At 42.3% G+C, this 25,213-nt stretch overlaps 1 protein-coding gene across 11 annotated transcripts in view; it reads left to right on the plus strand.

The window, feature by feature from the left end:
• FAM228B (family with sequence similarity 228 member B) overlaps positions 1 to 25,213 on the plus strand; it is an 86,191-nt gene that overhangs the window by 52,369 nt on the left and 8,609 nt on the right. For 6 of the 11 annotated variants that reach the window (XM_068563929.1, XM_068563925.1, XM_068563931.1 and 3 more), the window contains 4 exons: positions 4,866 to 4,973; positions 10,565 to 11,194; positions 13,672 to 13,782; positions 15,016 to 15,101. In XM_068563929.1, coding sequence (XP_068420030.1) covers positions 4,866 to 4,973; positions 10,565 to 10,571 — 115 coding nt within the window. In that variant the 3' untranslated portion in view covers positions 10,572 to 11,194; positions 13,672 to 13,782; positions 15,016 to 15,101. Of the gene's footprint in view, positions 1 to 4,865; positions 4,978 to 10,564; positions 11,826 to 13,671; positions 13,783 to 15,015; positions 15,208 to 17,152; positions 17,234 to 18,568; positions 18,657 to 18,774; positions 18,932 to 21,846; positions 21,992 to 23,879; positions 24,042 to 25,213 lie in introns of those variants that run through there. The other 5 variants (XM_068563934.1, XM_068563933.1, XM_068563926.1 and 2 more) reach the window with 4 other exon arrangements.

A 25,213-nucleotide genomic window follows, 5' to 3' on the forward strand; every position in this document is an offset into this window, starting at 1 on the left:
TCTGCTCTGTGCCCAGTCTTCTTGTTAGCACCTGGTGCAGGCCCTTGGAAAAGTGCTTGCTCATGAGTGTAAACACTTCTTGTATGAGGTCTCCCCAGCTATTCCAAAATGACATGCTAGCCCACACTTGGACTTTAAGGATTCATTAAAATTTTAGCTGATATCTTTTAATTATTAGGCTTTATTTTTAAGAGCAGTTTTAAGTTTATCAAAAATTTAAGCAGAAAGAGAATTTCTTTATATCCCGTCCTCCCCGTTCCCCACTTTAGTTTCCTCTATTAACATCTTGCATTAGTGTGGTACATCTGTTACATTTTGTGAACCAGTGTTGATTCATCCTTAAATGGAAGCAGAACTCTAATAATTTTCTTATTTTTAAAAATTTGCTACAAATGGCACTGTAAATGTTAGTAAAACACAAATAAACCTTAAGACAGAATTCTGAAAGAATGGGCTTTCTACTTTTTTTTCACTGTCTTTGAGAATCATAAGCCTAACTCTAGTAATTAGGTAGGGTCCACCCAAACCAGGAATCTGTTTATAACAGATTTAACTCAGGTTGTATGCGAAGGTGATGATACTGAGAATATTGATTTTATAGTGGGCTAATAATGGGCATATGGTAGGTTTCAATTGCAGTATTTTATTTTCATCCTCAGGAAGGTTCTGGAGATGACTAATATGGTAAGGAAAATGTTTTCTTTGGATGATTTTCTGGATTTTTCTCTATGCCTCACATTGCTCCACTCTCGTGGAGGCTAGTATGTTTGGGGAAGACTGGCTTATTTGAGCCCTTTGTATATATCATATGTAAGTATCTTATATATTAATACTTTTAATACCTCTTTCATATTTTCCATCGCCTTTGGTAATTTCTTTGGATATATTTTCCAGTTTACTATTCTTTTTTCACTGTGTTCAATATTAAAATTTTAATTTCTGAAATTTTCTCCCCGTACCCACCCCATATGCTTGTTCATTCCTGATAGGCTCTTATTGTTTTCTTGTCTTGGTGATTGGATTATTTATTTTTTAAAACATTTTATATATTGCTATTCTACATTCTATATTTGATAATTCCAAATTCTGTATTTTTGGGGGATGCTAATCTTTTGTTTTTCTCTGCTGACTCTCAATTATAATGGTTTGCTTTCTCGTATGCTTAGTGAATTTTATTTGTGAGTTCATTTTATCTTTGGGTGTCCTATTGGCCTAAATTGGGGAAACTGTTCTACACAGATGATTTGCTTCTGTTTCTGCCTCTGCCAATAGCTGGGATGCCATCAACCTGGGCCTAGCCAGCTCCCTTCAAATGTGTAGGGTCAGTGTGGCAGTCTCAAGTGTAGTGTCCCCACCTTATAGCTGGCATAGACAGGGCTCAGTATTCTGTTAACTCTGTTATTGGCATCTGCCCTCAGGTATTATTATCTGTTATTCCACCTGCCCTTGCTGCCCGCCATTATGGCCCTAAGTTCCCACGCCTCTAGCCTTTACTACATTTGTGTGTGTGTGTTTTTCTTAAAGACCCCCCTCCTTCTCTTGTAAGACTAGTGACACCTTGAAGGGTACATTCTATCCAGGGTCTGGTTGTTTGAAGTAAATGGATTCCCTCAAAGCAGTGAATTTCAAAATATACAATAACGGCTTGTAAAGACTTACCAAGGTATACATAGGCATGGATAGTTTTAAGGGTCTCAACTTCCAGATTCTGAAGTCTCTATGTACTCTTTCCAAAAGTTGATCTGGCTGAGAACAAGCCTGCATTCATATGACTTCTTATCCCACTTTTTAAAAGAGAGGCATATCTTTCAACCTGGGTGTAAAAAATTTTAAGGTACCAAATAAAGGGACAAATAAAAATACTGGCTTTTGAGAGACTTCCTTTAATGAAGAAGCAAGAAAACTTAACCCACAGGTCTTTCTGTATTTCCCTGTCATATATATTTTATTTTACTTTAATTAACTGATTAATTGATTGATTTAAAGGCATGCTACAGAATCAGGGTACTTGGTCTGTGTTGGGTTGCTTTGAATTTGGAGTAGCTAAAGCTATATAATTTAGTGATGCTTCTTTTATTTTATTTATTTAATTTATTTTTTAATTTTAAAAATAAATTTATTTATTTATTTATTTTTGGCTGCGTTGGGTCTTCATTGCTGTGCGCGGGCTTTCTCTAGTTGCTCAGTAGTTGTGATGCACGGGCTTAGTTGCTCTGCGGCATGTGGGATCTTCCCAGACCAGGCCTCGAACCCGTGTCCCCTGCATTGGCAGGTGGATTCTTAACCACTGCACCACCAGGGAAGTCCCGATGCTTCTTTTAAATATAGCTGGAATGTTTTCTGGTACTGTCAGAATTTCAAAATATAATAGCTATAATCCTCTGATAACAGTTTTTTGTGATTGCTTTCAGATTTGGTGTGCTTTATTTAATATGGTGGTTAAAATCTATTTTATCAAATAATATCCTAAAATTTTCATTGCTTGTAAGGCCAACACTCATTTTATCTTAATGAATATTTGATATTTAAAAAAATCTATTAACAAGATATAAACTTATTTAAACTTGCAATGAAAAATTGTAGGTGTCAGCTTTAAAATGTTCAAGGGGTTATGTGGTTTTTCAAAACTCTTTTAAGGAGTATATAAACAAAACTGCTTGAAGATCACTGCCTCAGAGCTCCTAGTCAGCCATTATTATAGATAGTATATTTTTTGTTCATATATATGTATATATATATTTATTTTTACATGTACTGTAAATTCCTTAAGGATAGTAATTGAGTGGCATAAAGTGCTTGTTTCATGGACTAATGAAGTAATGAGCAGGGAGAGGGGGAGGCCAAAGACCCTGCTATATAAATCTAGGTCATTGGAAGGGTGGAGGTGCTGTCAGCAGAAGATGGAACATAGGAGGAGCAGATTCAGAAATGCAATTGATGAGTTCAGTTTTGTTCATACTGAGTTTTATATACTGGTAGTCCTTTCAAGTAAAGATGTATTACAGGTTGTTGTAAAAGTGAGACAACAGCTCAAGGGAGAAGGGGATTTGAGGTTGGAGAACTAAAAGAGTTGTTCACTTTGGAAATGAGAGTAAAAGCATAAGAATGGATTAGATAGGCTGAGGAGAGAATACTGGGAAAAAGAAAAATACTGAGATGAAAGGTTGTGCTATAAAATTTAGGAGGTGGGAAGGAGAAAAGGAGAAGCAGTAGTCTGTGATTTGCCAGATATCAGGAGAGGAAAGGGTGACAAGAAGGATCAGGCACTATGCCAAATATAGAGAACTGAGAGGAGGCCATTGGATTCGTTGACTAAGGACCTTCCTGCCCCTACTTTTAGTTGGCTCTGAGCAAAAGGAGAGGTAGTTGAGAAGGTCGAATCCGATAATACTCTTCTCATCCAACCTTTTCATTATCGTTTGGTACCCTTAGTATTTACTCTCATCTCAAGGTTCTGCCCCAGGATAGCTTTGACTAAGAATGTTCCTGCAGACAAATGGGCCACTGCATTAGCCCTTCTCAGATATATTAACACAGGAAACCCTTTTGTCCTCTTGTTAGTAGTGCTTTATACCCTAATCTAAACGTTTGCCATACCGATTTCTTTTACTCAAAACATATTTCAAAATCCACATTCTCTAGGAAGATTCATTCTGATTAAATCAGGATCAGACTGATCCTTTCCCTTAATTCTTTGTGTGGCTGTTTGCATGCTAGGTGTACTGAGTATGTTAGTTACGATAAATGGCTCTTGGTTTCAGACAACTGAAGCCACCCCAGAAAAGGATTCATTTATTGAGGACTTACATCGCTCATGAAATCATTCGGAGGTCTTAAGAAACAGGGCTGAATTTCAGAAGTAACTCCCAAAATCACAGTGTAGAATTGGCTGGCCAAGGGATGTGTTGTTTCTGCTATGATCGGGGAACTGCAGAACCAGGAAGCTGCTGCTCCAGTGGTTGGTTTAGAGCCCCACCAACTCTGCTGTAATCTGTGCCGGCAAAATGGATGCTCCTCACAGGGCCAGTGTCACCCTTCCAACCAGCTTTTTTTTTAAGATGTATTTATTTATTTATTTATTTATTTATTTAATTTATTTTTGGCCGTGTCGGGTCTTAGTTGCGGCACGCAGGGTCTTTCCTTGCGGCGCACAAGCTCTTTGTTGTGGTACGTGGGCTTCTATCTAGCTGTGGCCTGTGGGTTTTCTCTTCTCTAGTTGCGGCGTGCTGGCTCCAGGACGTGTGGGCTCTGTAGTTGTGGCGCGCGTGTTCCAGAGCGCGTGGGCTCTGTAGTTTGCAGCACACGGGCTCTAGTTGAGGTGCGCAAGCTCAGTAGTTGTAGCATGTGGGCTTAGTTGCCCAGTGGCATGTGGTCTCTTAGTTCCCTGACCGGGGATCGAACCTGCGTCCCCTGTGTTGTAAGACGGATTCTTTACCACTGGACTACCAGGGAAGTCCCCCGACCAACTCTTGATTGGGGCAAGACTAGACGGATCTAAGGCACCTGCCTGCCACCTTATGGCAAAGGAGACTGGGAAATGGGGTGTTTGGGTTCTTAGGAAAAGCATTTTACGTTTATGCTTGTAAATGACAATCTCTGTAACTTCTTTTTACATTTAGAGTATAAGCCCGAGGATATAGGGAATACTTTAAACTTTGCCTAGCTGATTCTAGGGTCTCAGTAAATAGTAAAGCAGTCTCTATCATAGTTTCAGCGACTCTGAAACACCCAAGAATGCACACCAGTTTGAAGTAATGATATTTTGGACAATATACATAGCAGTAAATGTATAACAATGATTTCTGTATAAATGCAAGCTAGTATTGTTTTCAGAACATCCTCTCACACCTGTTATCTTATTAAAGGTTAAAAGTAAAAGTGAATTTTAACGAAAGTAGTTTTGACTTGAAACCCTCTGCAAAAACTCCTCATCTTCTGGAATCCCAGGAAGAAGAAAAAGCAGTTGTTTACAAGTAAGCCTATTATTCCATAGCTTTGTTCTTCTTTCATTTAACATGCTTGGCTGTGTTTTCATCCCCTGCCTTCATTTTAAGTTGCTGGAGTCGGTGCCAAGGAATACACCAGGCTCTTGTGGCTGGACATCAGGCATTTCCCACCACTGGGAAAGGTGGTCACTTTCCTCAGCTTTTTCTGGTTTTAAAGAACAGACAGCTGACACATTCAGAAATAACAAGCATAGACATAGAAAAAAGTTGTTAACAACTCATATTAAACTTAAAGGTTAGGAGGTTTTTAATTGAATTGGAGTGGTAAAAATGGAATTTTGGACTAATTCTGGTGGGTAGTAGCTGTTACAATATTGTACCCAGGGTGAAGAGAGGTTATAAGCAGAAAAGTGGTACATACTGCTGTGTGTGTAACATGGCAAATCATCTCAATTTACTAGTTAATGGAATTAAAAGTAAGAGATTTCTCTACATAGTTATATAACTGGTTAAGTATCTGATTAAAAGTAATGAGATCCCTCAGACATTGTTTTCTTGTTTTTTTTTTAACTTTTTTTTTTGAATTTTTTGAATTTTATTTTATTTATTTTTTTATACAGCAGGTTCTTATTAGTTATCTATTTTATACATATTAGTGTATATATGTCAATCCCAATCTCCCAATTCATCCCCCCCCCCCACACACACACACACACTTTCCCCCCTTGGTGTCCATACGTTTGTTCTCTACATCTGTGTCTCAATTTCTGCCTTGCAAACTGGTTCATCTGTACCATTTTTCTAGATTCCACATGTATGTGTTAATATACGATATTTGTTTTTCTCTTTCTGACTTCACTCTGTATGACAGACTCTAGGTCCATCCACGTCTCTACAAATGACCCAATTTCGTTCCTTTTTATGGCTGAGTAATATTCCATTGTATATATGTACCACATCTTCTTTATCCATTCGTCTGTCGATGGGCAGTTAGGTTGATTCCATGACCTGGCTATTGTAAATAGTGTTTCAGTGAACATTGGGGTGCATATGTCCTTTTGAATTATGGTTTTCTCTGGGTGTATGCCCCTCAGACATTGTTGAAGGGAATGTAAAATGGTGCAGCAACTTTGGAAAACAGTTTGTCAGTTTCTCAAAATGTTAAACATTAAGTTACCAAGTGACCACCAATTTAACTCCTCGGTTTCTATCCAGGAGAAATGGAAATATATGGCCACATAAAGGCTTGTGTATGAGTGGGTGTACATGGCACCATTATTCATAATAGCCAAAAAGTGGAAACCATCCCAATGTTCATAAAGTGCTGAATGGATAAACAAAATGTGGTACATCCATACATGGAATATTATTTGGAAATTAAAAGGAAAAGAAGTACTTACACATGCTACAACATGGATGAACTTCAGAACTATTATACTCAGTGAAAGAATACAATCACAATTTTTATTCTATTTATATTTAAGTGTAATGTTCAGCAAAAGCAAATCTGTAGAGACAGGAAGTTGATTATTGGTTGTCTGGGGCTGGAGTTGGGAACGGAGAGTGACTGTAAGTGAGCATGAGGTTTTGGACTGATAGAAATGTTCTAAAATTAGATCGTGGTGGTGCTTACACAACTCTGGAAATACACTAAAAATCATTGATTTGTGCATTTAAAATGGGTGAACTTCATGGTGCATAAATTATATAGTAAAACTTTTACAATTAGTAAAACTTGATAATAATAAAAAAAGAACCTAGCAAGGCAGAAGATAAGTGAGCTTACGTGATGTTGAGGAGGTTGGCTTACAATTCTCTCTTCCTAAAAAGCCCAAAAGTAAGCTGCAGTAGTTTCCCTTTCCTCATTCTGAATAAACTCAGAATTTGTTGAATAAATACAATGTGGCAGAAGCCAGAGGGCTCTTAGAGATGCTTGATTCTGACATGTCCAGCAGAGAGAACAACTGGTTGCCTCATGAGGGTCTTTTTAGTGCTTTAAAGAAGAAACAGATAACCGTTAGAGATGGTGCTGGCCATTGTGGACTTCTCAGTGTTTTTGAGGTGTGGTTTAACACTTTGCTGCTTTTTTGAATGGGAGCTGAAGCTGAGGGATAATAGGAAGTATTGAAATTAAGCCCTGTTCACGTGGTAGCTGAAGGCCTTAAAAGATGGAATGCTTTAGCATCACTCTTGTCTGTTAGGCTCCAAAAGAGTAGTAAGTTCCTCTGCAATCTGTAACTGCCATGGTCTCATACATACTTGTATGAGTCAGGTTTTAGGATAATAAACATCTTAATCCTATTTAATTTTTATATATTGTATAAAAGGAGAGGTTTTGTCCTTTAATGTCTTTTATAGCAGAGTGTGACTCAGATATGAAGGAGAATATTGCATTGTTGGAGTACCTAGGGACTTAAACTAGAGGCTTAAACTCATGAGCTCCCCCTGGAGGAAGGAGGAAGATTATATTTTCTTCCATGAATTAGGGAAGCATACCAATTACGGCATCGAGGTGAAAGAGGCATATTTGTCTTTGATAGAGTTAGACCTTCCCGGGGAAGCCACAGTGGACACCTCTGTGAGGGGGTCATATATGCCAGAGAACCCTCACTCAGCTATTTGATTAAGCAGCAATGAAATTTCAGATGAAAATGTTACTAGAGCAAGGTAATGCTATTTATTTGGGTTTATTTTTCATAAAAATGTGTAAATTCATATAGAACTCATCAGCTTCAAATTTAAATAAAATAGTAAATGCTACAATTGAGTTGATAGGGTAATTTTTTTCTTTCTGGTTCCTCCCTCTGGAAACACAGGGTCATCCTTTCTGGAAAAAGAACCTCTATGTTATCAGGAGGGATAGAATCCAAGTCCCAAAGAGGCCAACTCTAAAGGGCACTTTTCTTCCTTGAACTTTCTCGAGCTAGGAGGTAGACAGGGATGAGGACCAGGTTGCGGTGAGAGCTGGTGTAGTTCCATTTTGTAATACACAAGGCAGCAATTGCTGATACCAAAATCTGAGCAGCTGGGAACAACTTCTCTGTATGGCAGTCTTCCCGGAAGACAGGAGGCAGTGGGCCACCCTCCCTACCCTCTCCCCCTGCCAAAAGGGAGTGAGTAGAAGAAACTGAGGCAGGTGTCCTTGATTCAGAGGGAATGAAGAGAGTTGCCCCTGGCAGCTGCACAATAGAGGTATCCTCTAGAAGGTGGACTGTAGGATTTCCCTAGCTCCCTCTCCTGATTTTGCCCTTCTTCCATCCCTCCACCATCTCTACCATCTCTCTACCACATTTACCAGTTACCACACCCAAGCCAGGCCCCAAATTTTGTTCCCCTTAATTTAGCCAAGAAAGGCAAAAATTTTCAAAAGGACCATATACTAAATTAAAGTAGTAAAGTTTAAAAAGTAAAATAAAAGTCCCCAAATGTAAAATGTATAGAAATATAGTTGTTCACAGAGCACAGATTTCTCATCCTAAGGTGACTATGGTTAAACTTGGTGCCATTTGACTTGTCTAGGCTAGCCTACTGCTTCCCGGTCTAGGGGCCACTTCCCTTCAGTTCTCTTCTCTACACCCTGTGTCCCAAGTCTCTGGAGTGTAGCTTCTTCTAGGAGTGGATTTGAAGGAGAAGTCACAGCCTATCCTCCCCATCTCCCAGTTAGAGATCAGTAGGGAAATGGTTCGTTTGTTTGAGTGTACAGTCAATCTATCATTCTTCTTTTCTGACTCTATTTCCCTACTCCTAAAGGATAAGGGGGCTACTTTTTTTTAACTCACAGTAAACATATTAAGACTTAATTTTGTGGTTTCACTCCTTTTACTGTCATGTTTTAGTATCCTCCCATGTGCTTGCTTGCTTGCTTCCTCAAATTTTAACAAGAACCTTCTCTGAACCAGGCAGTGTTTGAAAGGCTGGAGACTAGAGGTAAACAAAACAGATAAATCTCTGATCTCAAGGAGCTCACATTTTGATGGGAGACAGACAATAAACAGGCAAATATGTAATATCACTTGAGCTGGTAATAAGTACAATGAGGAGAATAAAACAGGAAGTTGCTGGAGAACTACCCAACCAAACGGGTTTAAATGGACAGTGAGGAAAAAAAATACAATAAGTTGCTTTGTAATCATACCCTACACACCCTTCTTATGTACTGTACTGGTTATGGGTCTCTTGATATAACCAGCCCCAAACAGGATTATTCTTTTTTCTTTTTGGCCACACCACGTGGCATGTGGGATCTTAGTTCCCCTACCAGGGATCGAATCCGTGGCCCCTGAAGTGGAAGCACGGAGTCTTAACCACTGGACCACCAGGGAAGTCCCGAGGATTAGTCTTGATTTTGCACTTCTGCCCCTCTTCCTGCCAAATTTCTCTTAGTTCAGTGAATAGGACTATAATCCAAAAAGGACCCCCAGGATAAAAGTCTAGGAGTCATTTTTTATTTCTTGCTTTCACTCAGTTCCTGTGTCTTATAGGTAACGAGCTCTGTTAGCTCGTTCACTTCTCAGTTCTTCACTACTACCACTGGTTCAAGTTTCTGTGATCTTACCTGGCCTATTGCATTAGCCTCCTAACTCGTTTTCCTGCTTCTGCTCTCGCCCCTGTATAATCAGTTCTCCATGCAGCACCATATTCTTTTAAAAATGTTAATTAGATCAGAATTCTCCCCTACTCAAAACCTTCTAATGGCTTCCCCTCACACCTTGAATTTTATTCTAACTCCTTATCATGGCCTCTAAACCTCCTATCCGATTGGGCACCTGCCTCCTCCCCACCCTTATCACCTGCCTTTCTTTCCACGCTCACTATGTTCCTTTTCTTGTTCTGTGAACACGCCAACCTCACTCCCATCTTAGGCTTTTGCGTCTGCCAGTCCGTCTGCCTGGAACACTCCTTCCCCAGATCTCTCCATGTCTCCTTTTCTCAGGTCACTCAGACTTCTGCACAAACATCATCTCTCCAGAGAAGCCTTCTCTGACTTCTCTACTTAAAATACTCTCCCTCATCCATTCCTCCACCCTCCCACCTCCTTTACCTGTGGAGAGGTAGGATCCAGGACTTGAGGTCAGGACAATCCATCATTATAAGAGGAAGGAAGGCAGAGGGCGTAGACTTAGATGAAACCAGCTTGGTGAATTTTGTGAAGGAAGATTGTTTACTTCTGTTTACTTCGTTTTCTCATGTAAGTCAGAAGGTCATCCATCAGCTGATAGTGAAGGTGGACAGAGATTCAGAGGTTTGAAAAGAGAAGGGAAGAAAGGAACCTAGTATTTTATAAATCACAATAATCCTAGTGTAAATTAGCACTCCAGACATATTGACATCAGAAAGCAGGACCATAGGGGGTCCCTCAAATCATATCACACATCAGTGCTCTATCCCACCTATAATAGGGTTGGCTCTGTCCCAGAAGCTCTTTGTTTCTTAATCCAGATAGAGTGAGGAGAGGCTGAGTCAGGAGATTTAGGTGGGGACCCTGCCTCCAAGTCATTTAGCGCCAACAGGAGGGCTAGGTTTCAGGGAGATCAGCTCAGCTAAAGCAGAGGAATTCTTTCTGCTCTTGTAAGCCCCTCATCCCTGTATCAGTTACACTTTTCTGTCATTTTCAAAAGGTTTTAGCAACCAAGGAGCACACACCCTGAGCCTTGACTGGTAAAAGAGGACACAAAAGAAGGCTGCTTCAAAGGAAGGCATCGGCCAGCAGGAATCATTCAGGATGAGGACCAGGAAAGGCACTCAAGAATTGTTCTGTGTCTAAGAAGAGCATCTGCAATAAACTTCATCTTTTGAGTCCAGCGTCTGTATGATAATTAAGAAATGACAGTACTGTATATTGACAGTTATTGCAAATGTATTTCCCCCAGGAGTTAAGAAATGTTGCCTGAAAGATACAATAACAATACTAATAGCTACTTTACTTAGCGCCCATCTCAATTCACTTGCTCTTTCCCTAAATTGTCAGGCACCTTTAAAATCCACACCCACATATTCTCCCCAGGTTTCTCCAACAGTCTTTAGAAAATTTAAAAATTCATTTTGATTACCCACGTGCTGATTCTGAGTCTGCCAAGTTACAAAAATTCATTTTGATTACCCCTCTGGCTCATGTTGAGTTTGACTCCTAGTCACAGAAGACTTAGTAGGACCTGGAGCATAGGAGGAGAGACTTTTGTTTTCCTTAGGTAAAAGGGGCACTAAAAATCCTCGCTTCTACTTGTAGCCCTGGATCATACGGATAAATGGTAAGTTCTCTTTAGGACTAATTTGCATGACCGAAATTTATATATATATATATTTTTAACTAAAACGTGGGGTGGTGTCGGATTGGACGGTTGAAGGCCCGGCGGTTGAAGGCGCGTCGCGCGGAGGGGCTGGGGTGGCGGCGAGGCTGAGCCGGGGGTGCGGTGGGGAACCGGCTCCTCCTCTCCGCCCCCCCTGTGGAGAGAGGTGTAGGGGGCTTGCGGGAAGAGGGGCTGGGGTCTAAGCGTAGTGCTTTAATTTGTTTTTAGAGGAGCTTCCCTTCCCCTCCCAGAACAGTGAGTCGCTGTGCCACCGGCCCCGGAGCGCCCCGAGCGCAGACCCGAGGTGGGGAGCAGAGGGCAGCCCCTCGGCGGTGTGGCCCAGGGGGGCCCAGCCCCGGGCAGACCCTGAGGCGTTGCCTGATTGGGTCCTTAAGGCCATGGGTCGGGGAGCCTAATCACCCCCTTTTTGAAACAGGTTTAGGGGCCCCGAGGACTTATTTTTTGTTTGTTTTACTTACCGGGTCTACTAAGTGGCAGAGCAAGGATACACTGCTTTCTGAACTCGAAAGGCCTCACTTTTTCAACTGTAATCACCTATCTCCTCAATTTACTCTTTCTCCCCTCGGGGATTCTCTTATTTATGGCTGCCACGAAAATGTCCAACTATGATAAACATTTTGGGCCAGAACCCGAGTCAGTTGCTTTGATGGAGGTAAAATAATGTAGCATTTGGGGGTCGCCTTTGGGTGGTGGGACATAAATCCCTTGAAATTAGGATCTATTGTGTCTTAGTCACAGTTGTTTTCCCCAGAACTAGAACCGCGCCTGGCATAGACTTGGCTCTCAAAGAATTCGCCGAATGGGAATGGCCAGGGATTGCATTTGGCCCAGGGTGGTTGTAGTGTTTCCCGTGGTCACCGCAGCGTCAGGACAGCAACAGGGCGGGCTGTGGGTAAACAGCAGTCCCTGAGCTGCCCTCCGGGAGAGGCGGGGGAAGCCAGGTCTGGGCTTGCTAGTTAATTCTTGATACTCCAGGGTCTGGTAAAGCAATGATTTTCTCATGAAGTCATTATTTTATAGAGAAGCTCTTGGATATTTCCTCTATTTTACCCCTTTTACTGTGGTGGCAGTAAGAGTGGTGAGAGAGTGTGTGTGTGCGCGGGCGCGTGTGTGTGCGCGTGCACAGAAAGGTGGATTTCCAAAGTGCTGCTAGAAATCATTAACATCTTCCTTATATTTTCTGACAAAATCACCAAGAAGGAGCTATCAAAAACTATTTCCTTAAAAGAAAAAAAGGTGGTTCAAAAATCTGACAACCAATAGTGTGTATAAATTTGCTAATAATGTTAATAGGATGGCTTAAAAAAATGTGATTTCTTAAGATGATTGTCAGTGTATGTTTTTACTTCAGATAAATTGATTTATTCTAAATTTGTGTTGTATTAGGGGAAAACATTTAATGGTTTTACATGATTTTTCAATTTCCATCTTAAAATAAGTGTAAGAAGACTATTTTAAAGCAAGAGTCTGTTTATATTATCAAGAGAGTTGTATTTTGGAGAAGACCCTAGTTAGCTGTCTGAATATCATTTTAGATTTCATGTGAAGCTGTTAAATATATGGGTAAAAATACAACTCTCCCTTTTGAGATTTCTCTTAGTCACAGATTTGGTATTTGAGTTTGAGGTTTAGTTTATTTTGATGCACTCATTGTGGCAGAACTGAAAGACGAGCCAGAGATTGAATAACATAGTTTTAAGAACCTGTATCACTTTACACCAGATAATTCTTTAGGTAACAGAATTTCTCTTCCAGATGCTGAATTTTATTTGTCCCTACTTAGTTCTATAACAGTAAAAGCTGGAAGATCAGTTCATAGTGATCCAAATGAAAAGCCCTAAAGTAAGGATTTAAGTGCGTCAGCTTTACCCAAACTGGAAACAGCAAGTCCCTAGATGTAAGACCATCTTGGTCCTCAGCCAGGAGTTCCCAACTAATTGGCTCTGGACCTGTTGAACTAAATCAAACTTCTGTAGTTTTGACTTATAAATAGGTTTTAACTTATAAAGAGACCTAGCAGAAGTCAGGAAACTTCAAGGGCTTTTAAAACATACCTACAGACTGCCTATAAAGAGGCTTCATTTTATAGAGGATCCCTTTAATTAGTAAGCTTTCTTGGTACTTTAAAAATAATGGTGTGATGTAAGGGATTTGATTCAAAATAATCTGGGTGGGGGGCAGGGGAGTGAGTAGGGATTTGGATGAAATAAGATCAACTCTGAGTTGATCATTGTTGAACCTGGGTGATTGGTTCATGGAGAATTGTGTTTGAAAATTTCCGTAATAAAAAGTTACAAAATATGTTTTGAGGTACAGATGTTAGATTTACACTCAAACTATTGGTAAAATACACTGAGTTTTGTCACTGCTTTGTTTCTTCAGGATCTAAATGCTTACATTTAATTCTGTAATTTTAGGCATTGGCTAGAGAAGACATTGATGAAGCTGTATACGCGATATTATTTAGAGAAAATTATGTTGCGAAGGTAAGAGTTGGCTACAGAGAGTGGATTCCAAGTGTGTTCTAGGTAAGCAAGAGTGATACAGAGCAGTGTGGCCAAGAGGCTGTTACCATGTCAGAGAGATTCATTTTTCTGGGAGAATGAACCTCTTCTGTATCACCCATTCATACTACATAGATCTGAGATTGTGCCATATCCTTGCAGAATCACTAAGAGGTGGGGAGTCCCAGATCTATCCTTAAGGGATCTGAGAGATTGTTCTAACTGCTCCCCATCTTTGTCCTGGTACTGAATAGAAATTCTTTCCTAAAATTTACCTCTCTCTCATATGTTCCCACATCACAGTGGGAATATGTAAAGCCACGAGAGATGAATTAGTGTTTAAGGATAATGACCAATCCGTATTGATCGTCACTATGGAATTAATAAATTTTTTTTTTCCTAATTTATTTATTTATTTATTTATTTTTGGCTCTGTTGGGTCTTCGTTTCTGTGCGAGGGCTTTCTCTAGTTGTGGCAAGCGGGGGCCACTCTTCATCACGGTGCGCGGGCCTCTCACTGTCGCGGCCTCTCTTGTTTAGGAGCACAGGCTCTCCAGACGCGCAGGCTCAGTAGTTGTGGCTCATGGGCCCAGTTGCTCCGCGGCATGTGGGATCTTCCCAGACCAGGGCTCGAACCCGTGTCCCCTGCATTGGCAGGCAGATTCTCAACTACTGCGCCACCAGGGAAGCCCGGAATTAATAAACTTAAGGAGGTTTTCATCTCAGTGAGAGGGATTGAAATTTGGTATATAATACGTTAACATTTGTACTGTGACTTATAATTTATAAAGGAAGTTTACATATATTCTCATTTGAGCATCAAAAGAGGTAGGTGGGTTTACCCTCCTTTATAAAAGAGTCAGAGAGAGAGAGGTGCTGACGCAAGTCTAGTGCTCTTTCTACCACTTTTATCACAGTCTTTACTGATGATGAAGGCTGGAGACCTGGAATGGTGACCAGGGAATGCTTTGAATTCTTAAAAAGAAGCAGGAGTTTTCTGAGTTAGGAGTGGTTTGGATGTGGTTTAATCTGGAGGCACAGTTGTGTAGAACTGTTCATGGGTTCTTTCTGCTCTGTGCTCTCAGGTTCTCTTTCTGAAATTTATACGGTTCTTCAAATATCTTATTCTATGACTTTGCAGCCTGAATGTGCTGAGAGCTTAGGAGTGGGAACAAGTGTTCCCCCCCACCACTTATTCAAATGAAAATAAATGGAAAACTTAATAATTTGTTTTCCTTGTTTGTATCACTTCCTTAGAGATTGGATACGTATTTTCAGCATGTGGATGTTTTTAAGGAAAGAAGAAAAGAGTTGTTACATAAAAAATGGACTGAAAATGTTGCAAAGCCTCTTCAGCAGAGACTTATGGAAAAAGTAATTTCATATAAAGGGTTGGAAAAAACAAAACAAGAGAATTCTGAATATTTTTTAAAACACACAAATAAAACGGTATGAGAAATTTTGTTTTTTTTTGGCAGCTTTAGAATCACTGGAGCATGGGGTTTTTATTTTTATTTATTTTATTTATTTATTTTGGCCGTGCCACAAGACATGTAGCATGAGGGATCTTAGTTTCCCAGCCAGGGATGGAACCCGTGCCCCCTGCAGTGCAAGTGCAGGTCTTCACCACTGGACCACCAGGGAAGTCCCATGAGAGTTTTTTTTTAATGAAGCATTATTTGAAAAGTTGGGTCAGCATTTTCATTGATGCAAAGAGTCTCAAATTTATTTTTGTATCTAAGATGAATTCATGGAACTGTAATACAACCTACTGCATTTTTCGACCTGAAATTCCAGGTAGAGGGAATAGAAGTGTTGATTTGGAACCAGATTTATCAGGAATACTTTTAGGTAAATGTTAATAGAATAACAGTGGCTTAAACCATAAGAACATTTATTCGTTAATAAGAAATAGAGGGATAGGTGGTCTCATGGTGGGTTCTGGCAGCATAACAATGTCATTAATTATCCAGGCTTTTTCCTGTTGTTCTATTCTGCTATCCTGAATATTTTCAGTTTATGCCCGTCACCCTCACATTTGAAAGCACATTTGGTTGCTTACAGCTCCAGGTATTAGGTCTGTGTTCAAGGCAGGAAGAAAGGGTGAGAAATGATGCCAGGGGGTCCTTTTCTTACACCTCATCTCATCCTTTGATCAGGAAGCAGAAAGAGTCCCCAGAAGCTCCTAGCAGATTTCCCCTCAGGTCTCATTGGCCATAACTGGGTCACACCCCAAGTCCTAGCTAAAAGCAGAGCCAGGAAAGAGTGTGTCCCTTTCCAGTCTCTCTAATACGTTGTGGGCGAAGGAGAAGCGGTTTCCATGGCTGTTGAGTTAGCCAACCATTAGGTGAAGGGATCACCAGTTTATACCCTCTGTTACTCAGTTTGGTTTTACAAAACAAGAACAAAATTTTGGCTTCTTCTATGGAAGATTTTTCTATTTTAACTTTGAGATCAGGACCCTCTTTTGAAATAAAGGCCTACCTAAATTTCCAGGTATTTAGCAGAGATCTAGAGTAGTTTGACTGGAATGTTAGAGCATTTAGGTATATTTACTGAGCAAAATTTCTGGATGTGTATGTTAACTACTTCTTCCTAAATGCCCTAAGAGACAGAGCTCAAGGTTGAATCCAGGTCACTTTGAAACCAAAGTGCAACGTCTTACAAGTATGCCCAGAAATGTGATCACACAAGTGTAGGATGGGGAAGCCATGCCTTAGAAAAGCCATGCGTTGAAGTCCAAGAGATTTAAAATGACAGTAAATTCAATGTGAGTCAGCCATGTGAGCTGGCTTCCAAGAAACCATCTGAGCTCTTAGGCTGTATTGAGAGGCAGTGCTTCCAGTGGGAAGCATCAGGCCTAACCTGTCCACCTGGGGATAGTCACCAGTTACAGAACCTTTAGAAGAGGGTGGAGCTGGACAGCACTTCACAGGAGCAAAAGTGGAAAGAAGTACAGCATATTTAGCCCAAGGCAGAGATGATACAAGGGGAAATGAAACCTTTAAGTACATATTGTAAAAGGCTGACATGTGGATGAAGGGTAGATGTGTTTTGTGTTGCTTCACGGGGAGAACTGGCAGTGACAAGGCAGACTTCAGCTCTGTCTTAAGGACAAGCTTTCTGGTGGTTAGAATGACCAAGAGAGTACTGCCTAATGCAGCAGAAGGTTCTCAGACAAGGCTAGTGGACGACTTGAGACTAAAGCTGGATGATTACTTCTCCCAGAAGGTGGTGGACTCACTGCAATCTCAGTTACTTCTGAGGTTTCTTCCAATCCTTTGAATCTATGATTTTATATAAGAAATGGAATAAAGTATTTGGCTTTTTTGAATCTTGCAAAAACACGTTTAAATGTAATGCTTTGCTCTTAAGTGTATTTTTTTTTTAAAAGGAAATTATATTTGGAGACTTTTATGATCCTGAAGTATACAATCCTTTTTATATGACAAAAAATGACTCAAATTACGGAAAGGTAAGTAAGTTTCTTACTTTTACCTATTTATTCTTAGAAGCTCTGGGGTTGGGGAAAACCTGGTCATTTTAGAAGTCTCATAGTTATTCTGCATTCATTTAAAAAAAATTCACAAAAGCATTTCCTCAGAGTTTTAGATTAGGAACCCAAAGTGATTTCGACTACTTGGGAATTGACATTGTGAAAAAGGCACTTGCATGTGTGTGATAATTCGTCCATTCATTCGTTCATCCATCCACTCACATTCAGCAAACTGGAAGCCCAGGAGGTAGGGGAAGATAAGTGGGCAGTGAGTGTGACGAGAGTGTCACAGAACCAGCGCAGGGAGAGCTCCTTTCTAGGGGAGGTGAAAGGAGGGATGCAAGAAAGGCTGCCCAGGGAGCCAGTAGTTGAACTTGTAATGAGACTTCACATTTTAAACCGACAATATAGGCATTAAAATTTTGAGATGTAGGTTTCAGGTTTTTTACTCCTGCGTAGCAAAAGTGACCATCTGATAATACTGTTCATTAAAAAAATGTGTGTGGCTCTGAAGACAAAAGTTGTTTATTTTGCTTCTCCCGGAAACCAAGGCAGATCATGGTTGTGAAGATAGGAAGGTTCCTTTGGCTCTGGGGGACTCACTGTATTGTGTTGGGCAGTCATTATGCTGTCTCCTCATTCAGTGGATGTTGTCCTTGCAAATAGCATTGGGTCAAGGTCAGGTGTGTGGGGAAGTAAACAAGGGGTAATAGTCCCTCTGTCTAAAGCCTATACTTAGGATGGGGGAGGAGAAAATCACCTTCCTCCACGACCTCTGTAGCTGGTCCCTGACCCTCAGCACACTGATGTTCTCCTGCCCTGTGGTTCTCACGGGCCCTTAGAGACCAGTGGTCAGCCCCCAAGGGGGTGCTCTTCCTCCCAAGCCAGCTTAGGGCTCTGCTTTGTGCTCCTAAAGCACCCGAGCTGACGCCTCTCATGACAAGGTGGTCGTTGTCTATGACTTGTCTGTTCTGGACTGAGAGATCCCCAAGGACAGGACCTTGCTGGGATGCAGCACATGGTGGCATTAGCAGATATTTGTTGACTGATGCAGTGATACTGTAGAACTCTGAACAGGAGTATGTGTCTCCTCTTTGGGTGGCCCTTGCTCCATTCAGCCACTTAAGGCTCAGGGAAATATCCTAGTGTGAGGCAGCTGGCATTTACGCTTCCCTTGCTCTGTATGACGTTATTCCTGGGTCCTTATTCTCAGCCGAGTTGGTATAGAGTAAGGCCACACTCGAATGCTTCAGACAGATTTAAAATGCTTAATACAAACTGTACTTGGGTCCTCAAAGAGTCATTTTCTCGCAGGTTACAGTCCCACCGTTCTGTGATCCTCTGTTTAGAAGACAGCAAGAGTTGGATGAAGAGCGGAGGGCTGTTTTTCAGTACAAGACGGGTACTTTGTGATCATGGGGCTTTGTCTTTAGAGACTTCAATTGTCAAGTGATTTCCTACCCCAAGAGTGACTGGAGTTGACTTTAAAAGTGTTGATTTAGATTTTTATCTTCCTGTAGGAAAACGATGTACCTTAAAAGAATTTAAAGAACTAGAGAAGGCCAGGCAGTATGACAGATTGCCCCAGCTGACTTTCAGTCTCCACAGAGTGGTTCCAAAAGAGCAGCCCAAAGCTTCTGCAAGGCCTGTGGGAAGCAAAACTCGTAGCAAATGCAGGTAAAGGTCTTTTTGCTGTGTCCATAGTTTTGCCTTTTACAGAACGTCATATAGTTGGAATCACACAGTATGTAGCCTTTTCAAGATTTTACTTTCATTCTTAAAGGCTGTTCTCACAGGATTAAGAATGTTAGGTTGGCAGATATTTTCTTTCAACATATATTATATCCCCCTGTCTTTTGCTCTTTCAATTGCCCATCCTACTGTTGTTCCTTTGAAGATAATTGTCTTTTTCTCTGGATGCCTTTAAGATTTTCTTGTTGTCTTTGATTTTAGTAGCTTTCCATGATGTTTCTAGATGCGGATTTCTTTTTATTTATCCTACTCAGGATTCATGGGTCTTTTTGTATCTGTAAAGTGATATCTTCAATCAGTTCTGGGAAGTTCTCATTCATTTTCTCTTTGATTGTTACCTCTGCCATATTCTCTCTCTACTTTCTTTCTGGTACTCCAGTTAAACATATTTTACATTTTCTCATTGTACTCCCTGTCTTTTACCCTTTCTTGTGTATTTCCCATCCTTTTTGTTGCCCCATATTTGATACTAGGTATTTTTACTAATTATCTCTTCAGTTGTGTCTAATAATCTGTTGTTAAACCCACCCACTGAGTTCTTATTTTCAATTGTTTTATTTTTATAGTTCTAGCGTTTTATTTGGTTCTTTTTCAGATGGGTTTTGGGGAAGGCTGTCTATACTCAGGGCCTGGGGGGACCTATTTCAAGTGCCCTTGTTTGACTCCCCCCTCCCCAGGGTGGGGTGGTGTTCAGAACAAGGTTGACTACTCACCTTCCAGGACAGCACCAGGCCTGGGAGGAAAGATCCACCAAAGGTATGCCGGGGGCATGGAGGAGTCAGTCCCTGCTACCTGATGTTGGCCAAAGCTCCCAGGGCACAGAGTAGCCAGAGATTGCCAGCTCATTCTGGAAGGGCTCTTTCCTCTCTGGAATTGTTTACACTGCTGTCCAAAGACTTTAAAATATGAATTTTGTGGGGCTGGGAGGAGGTGAATTCTTTTTATTTTTCTCTAGTTTCTGCAGCAGGAATGTTAGTCTGTGCAGACTTCTAAATTCTCCAAAAAAAAAAAAAAAAAAACAGAGAAAGAAAGAGAAAGAAAAAAAAGAAAAAGTCCTGTTGTGTTTTCTTGGTGTTTCCTTTTTATCCCCCATCCTGAGTTTTGCTGGAATGAACAGCACTACTTTGTTTCTGTTTTCTTGTGATTTGGAAGTTTTATGTTCCATTTCTGGTTTCATGGTTTCTTTATCAATTTTAACAAATATTTTTATTTAAATGTCAATAATTATATAACTCCCCATCCCCTAACAAGACAAAGACTTTATATTGCTTTATTTCCTCATCTCCCTTCTCTGGCTCCTCAGCCTTTATAGATGGTCATAGCTCCTTAACTGGTATTCTGCCCTTGGGTCTGTCTCTTCTGATGGACTCTCTACCTCTCCATCTTTTTGAAGTGATCACCCCTCCCCAACAGAAAACCCTTCAGTAGCTTCCCATAACCCTTCCAATAATGTCCAGACTCAACATAGCACATAAGGTGCCCTCTGAGCCCTGCCACCTTTTCTGGCTTCTTCTAAAAAATCCCCACTCCCTAAAGAAAAGAAATATACTAAAGCACAGAAATATCTGGGTCAAGTCAGCACTTGAGAGGATTATCACACGATGATGTACCTCTACCTCCCCCATTTGCCTCTTGCCTCTGCAGGAAGCCCCTTGAGGGCAGGGGCTGCTAACTTATCTTGGTGCTCCCAGCACTTAGCTGGAACATTGTAGATGATGAGTAAATGCTTGTGGGATGAATGAATGAAGGAAGGAAGGAAGGAAGGAAGGAATGGAGGAATGAAGGAGGAGGTGATTTCTCTAGATGGGCCTGGGCTTCCCAGGGCAGGAGTGGAGACAGCCCTGGGAAACATTCTGAGAGGACACTCCTGGAGGTGCCTCAGGTGGCTGTTCAATAAAGTAAGAAAAGGACTTAAGAGCAAGGTGGCTATGTTAGAGACAGTTTGATTACAAAAAGCAGAGTCCTTCTCAAGTTAAAAAAAAGGCAAGGGGGCCTGGGTATGTTAGAAAGCATCAGTCTGTCATGGAAGCCACAGTCAGTGTCTCTGTCTGTTCAGGCTGCAATAACAGGATACGAGACTGGGTGGCTTATAAATGACAGAAATATATTTCTCTCAGTTGTGGAGGCAGGGAACGCCAAGATCAAGGTGCCGGCAGATTCAGTGTCTGGTAAGGACCTGCTTTCTGGTTCACACTGTGGAAGGGGTGAGGGAACTCTCTTAGGCCTGTTTTATAAGGTCACTAATCCCATTTATGAGGTCTCTGCCCTCATGACCTAATCACCTCCCAAACGCCTCACCTCCTAATAACATCACATTGGGGGTTGTGTTTCAACATCTGAATTTTGGGGGGACACAAACATTCAGACCATAGCAGTCAGGAAGATAGGCCACTTGAGGGACCATGAGGCCAGTCCTTTCCTCTTTGGGACTATGTGGCATTCGTCATAGCTTCTCTTTGTGAACCTGCTTCCTTTCTCTTTCTCTGCTTTCTTGTGCATGTCCTGGAAAATGGATGCCCTGGTCCTGCCTTTCTGCTCTGAGCCCTCTAAGGCTGCCTGGAGCCCCTCTGTCCCAATTACAACTCTAGGGACTGAGGCTCTGGGCCAGGTGCCTCAGCCACAGCCTGAGAAGGTCATATGACTTACTGCCTAAGAGTGGCATCAGCAGAGGTGTGGGTGGGGCAGACTGATTGATAGACAGCTACCAAGTGATGTTTTCTCAGTCTCTCTTTTTCATAAAGTGAGTATTGAGTTCATTAACTTAATTTTCAGACAGTTATTGAATGGTACAATTCTGTTTATACTGAGTTAAGATAAATTTTTTCTGCTTTTCTTTGCAGTCCTGAAAAGCTTGTCTGTGCAGAAGAGAAATATCCGCCTGATAAAGAGAAAACGACTAGTGACCTAAGTCAGACTGTTTTTGAAAGGCAGTTTTATTCCTCGAAGCTTGGCCAGGAGAGTAAAAAGCATGAAAAGAAGAGTCTGGTGAGCAGAGATCTGCGGGGGAACAGGGCTGGGATGGCAAAGTTGTGTAACATCTGACAGATAGCAAGCAGAGTCCAGAATCCATTGACAAATCCCTTCTTCTCAGACAGACTCCGAGGGCAGAACAGGCAGTAGTAGCCAAAGAAGGGAGTGAGAGAGAGGAGCCAGAAGGAGGATTTATTTCATGAAGAAGAAGTGGTGGGGTCTCTTCTGGGCTCAGTACTGCTGCATGGACAGGCACCCTTCAGCAGGAGAGCCTTGGGTGAAGACACTCAGAAAGGAGATTGTGGGACCCCGGACCCCACTTCTGGGGGACAGATTGTGCCCTTCATAAGGTGAGGGAAAACGTGGCCAGAGGGGATCTTCCCTCTAAGATATCCTCAGCTCTTTTTTTCTGAGTTTTTGCTCTCCTGCCGTTTTCCTACCATTTACTGCTTATTACATCCAAACCAGACCAAAAATTTTGTTCTCCATAGTTTGGTCACAGTAGGTGGGAATCTTTTGAAATGAAATTTATACTAAAAAAAAAATTAGGGCAAAATGATAGTTTATATATATGAAAGGCCTTTACATGAAGGAAATTTCCATGCACAGATTTCCTACCTAGAGCTCACACCCCGGTTGGCACAGCTGACAGCTCACGGTCTATTTCCCCTTCCATCCTCTCTCCCACACCCTGTACCCTAAAGCCTGAGGGTTAGGACGCTTCCAGGGAAGGCTTCGGGCACTTGGTAGGTAGTGGGTTCCTGCCGTTCTGAGCGAACTGTAGACTTTTGCGTCTCTCCTTTCACTCACCAGCCTGGCTCCTTCCCTCCACCACACACAAAGCGTGGGGGGGCTGTCCTTCTCTCTAGCTTGAAAACCTTGTTAGATAGGTATTTTGTGACCCAACTCCTACCCAATCCAGTTGTTCTCCCGTCTGTCCAGAGAGAAACGGATGCCTCTTATGTGGTAAGTTACCTCTGAGCATAATTCTATCTGAGAGCACGGGGAGCCAGCCCCTCAGTCAGGTTTGAACGTGACTGTGGTCAGCCAGGCCCTTACGGTAGGGCAGCCTAACAGTTGCTCCCAAGAGATCAAAAAGTGGAGTGTGGGTTACGTACACTGGAAGTTTATTTTTTGCTCCCGTACCAGAGCCGGTGGGTCAGCAGGTTGGCAGGCCGTCCCTCTTTCATGCAGTCTTTCGGGCGCCTGGCTGAAGGAACGTTTCTCATCTCCAGCACTTGGCTGCCAAGCTTGCCCCAGGAACTCATTCCTGTCAACCTGAAAAGGGAAGAGGTCATGGAGGAGGTCTGCCCTGGGGGTGTAGGTGGGCCCCCAGGACCAAGTCACAAGGCGGCCCCTAACTGCAGGGGGCAGAGGGTGCTGGCAAGAGTAGTCCCTGCTGCTCAGAGCACAGTGGCAGGGAGAGCTGGCGTCTCATGGACAGCTGGTCACCTCTGCCACGCCACAGAAAGTTAGTGCTGTGTGGTGTCCAGAGACACGGGAAGCCCTGTCTGAGAGGTGCAGACCCCAGACAGAGTGAGGCTAAGGTGAGGGGAGGGCTGGCTGGGAAGCTGCCTGGAAGATGAGTGTCAGTTGGCAGCAGCCGGGAAGTTCCTCCCTGTCCCGTGAGCCCCTCTTCCCCACCCTACACTCAGCTCTTCTGTCAATAGGTTTTAGGAACCAGACGGCCCACACCCAGATCCTGGGCGGCTGGGGAAGGCCAGCAGAGGCGGGGGTCACAGCCTGTGGAAGGAAGAGTGATGACAGCAGAGGTCCTGGGGCGGCACCTGGCCACCCCTGTAACTGCGCCCCATAAGGGGCTGTTTGTAACAAAGCTTTGCTGACCTTTACTTTGCAGTGTCTCTACAACAGTTAAAATGCTGCCAACATTTTTTCTCTCCAGAAGTGGAAAAACAGAAGAAAGAAATAGAAAGTAGAAGATCAGCAGTTTGCTTTGCTCAGTGCAGCTCAGCCTGACCAGCCAGACTTTCCCTAAATTGAGGAATTATCCAAATAATAAGTTGCTGTTTATTGAGCTCTCCTTGTGAATCAGGAACTGCGTGAGGTACTGTGTATTCATTTAAAAAATTTCCCAGCAAGGTAGTATTATCACCTCCCATTACACAAAGCTCAGAGGTTTGGTAACTTGCTCCAGGTCAGCTGCACGGTTTGAAAGTGGCGGTGTTCTCTATCCCACGTCCAGTCCCTCTGGTGCCAAAGCACACGGTCATTCACCAGGGCGCACGCTCTCCTCGAAGCCACTCAGACTTTGTGATGTTAGACTGCTCAGAACTTGGGTCCCCTTTCAGAGGGTGGAGCTGTCCCGCTTGCCCGCCTGGGCACCCTGATCCTGAAGAGCACAGGAGGGGCCTGCTGGGCCCTCCTCCAGCCACTCAGTCCTTCCCCCAGAGGGGTAGGTAGTGTAAGGTAGTCCCTTCCTCGCCCTTCAGAAATCAGGCTCCCGTTTTTGTCAGGAGAGAATGTGATTTCTTAAGGAGCAGTGCCATGTTCCTCCATCAAAGGGGGTGACTGGAGTTGCTGGAAGTACTGCCATTAACTATCCTCTGTAACTTCATAGTTGTCTGACTCACCTCTTGCAGTCTCCTCTGTCCTAAGTCCCACAAGAACGCTAACATATCTAGACATGGAGACATGGCACTAGCCACAGTTCATCCCAGTGAGGAAGTCCCACAGTCCCAGGAAAGGATTATCCTATAGCTATTGTCACAGGTAACCCCAGGACTGGTTTTAAGCCTGACCCATCAGTGGCAGCTGTATGCTTTGAAAGTCAGCTGGTCAGAGGCAGACTTGTGAACATCAGCCCACAGCTGCCTCCATAACCAACACAGCTCGAGTCTCAGAACCCTGTAGAAGATCAGCAGTTTGCTTTGCTCAGTGCAGCTGAGCGTGAGCCTGAGCAGCCAGACTATCCCTAAATTGAGCAACATTCTTAGTTGTCTGGGTTCAGATATTGAGTGTCTCTTCCTTTGACACGGGCATATTTCTTTTAGGTCTGTGTTTTAGCCCATCAGTGCCCAGGGTCAATACCTGGAATGATGGATTTTTTTTCCTTGAATATTCTGAATTGTTTTCCAGTTTTTCTTTGTCCAGTGATTATGTTTAGGCAGAAACAGGGGCTATGGTGGAGGGACATTTGAGTCTTTCCTTCTAGCTGCTAGAGAACACCTGCTCCCTGAGAAATCAGGACTTCTGCAGCCTGTGTGATTCCTTCCAAAA

The sequence above is a fragment of the Eschrichtius robustus genome, chromosome 15, assembly GCF_028021215.1.
Source record: "Eschrichtius robustus isolate mEscRob2 chromosome 15, mEscRob2.pri, whole genome shotgun sequence".
NCBI lineage: Eukaryota > Metazoa > Chordata > Mammalia > Artiodactyla > Eschrichtiidae > Eschrichtius > Eschrichtius robustus.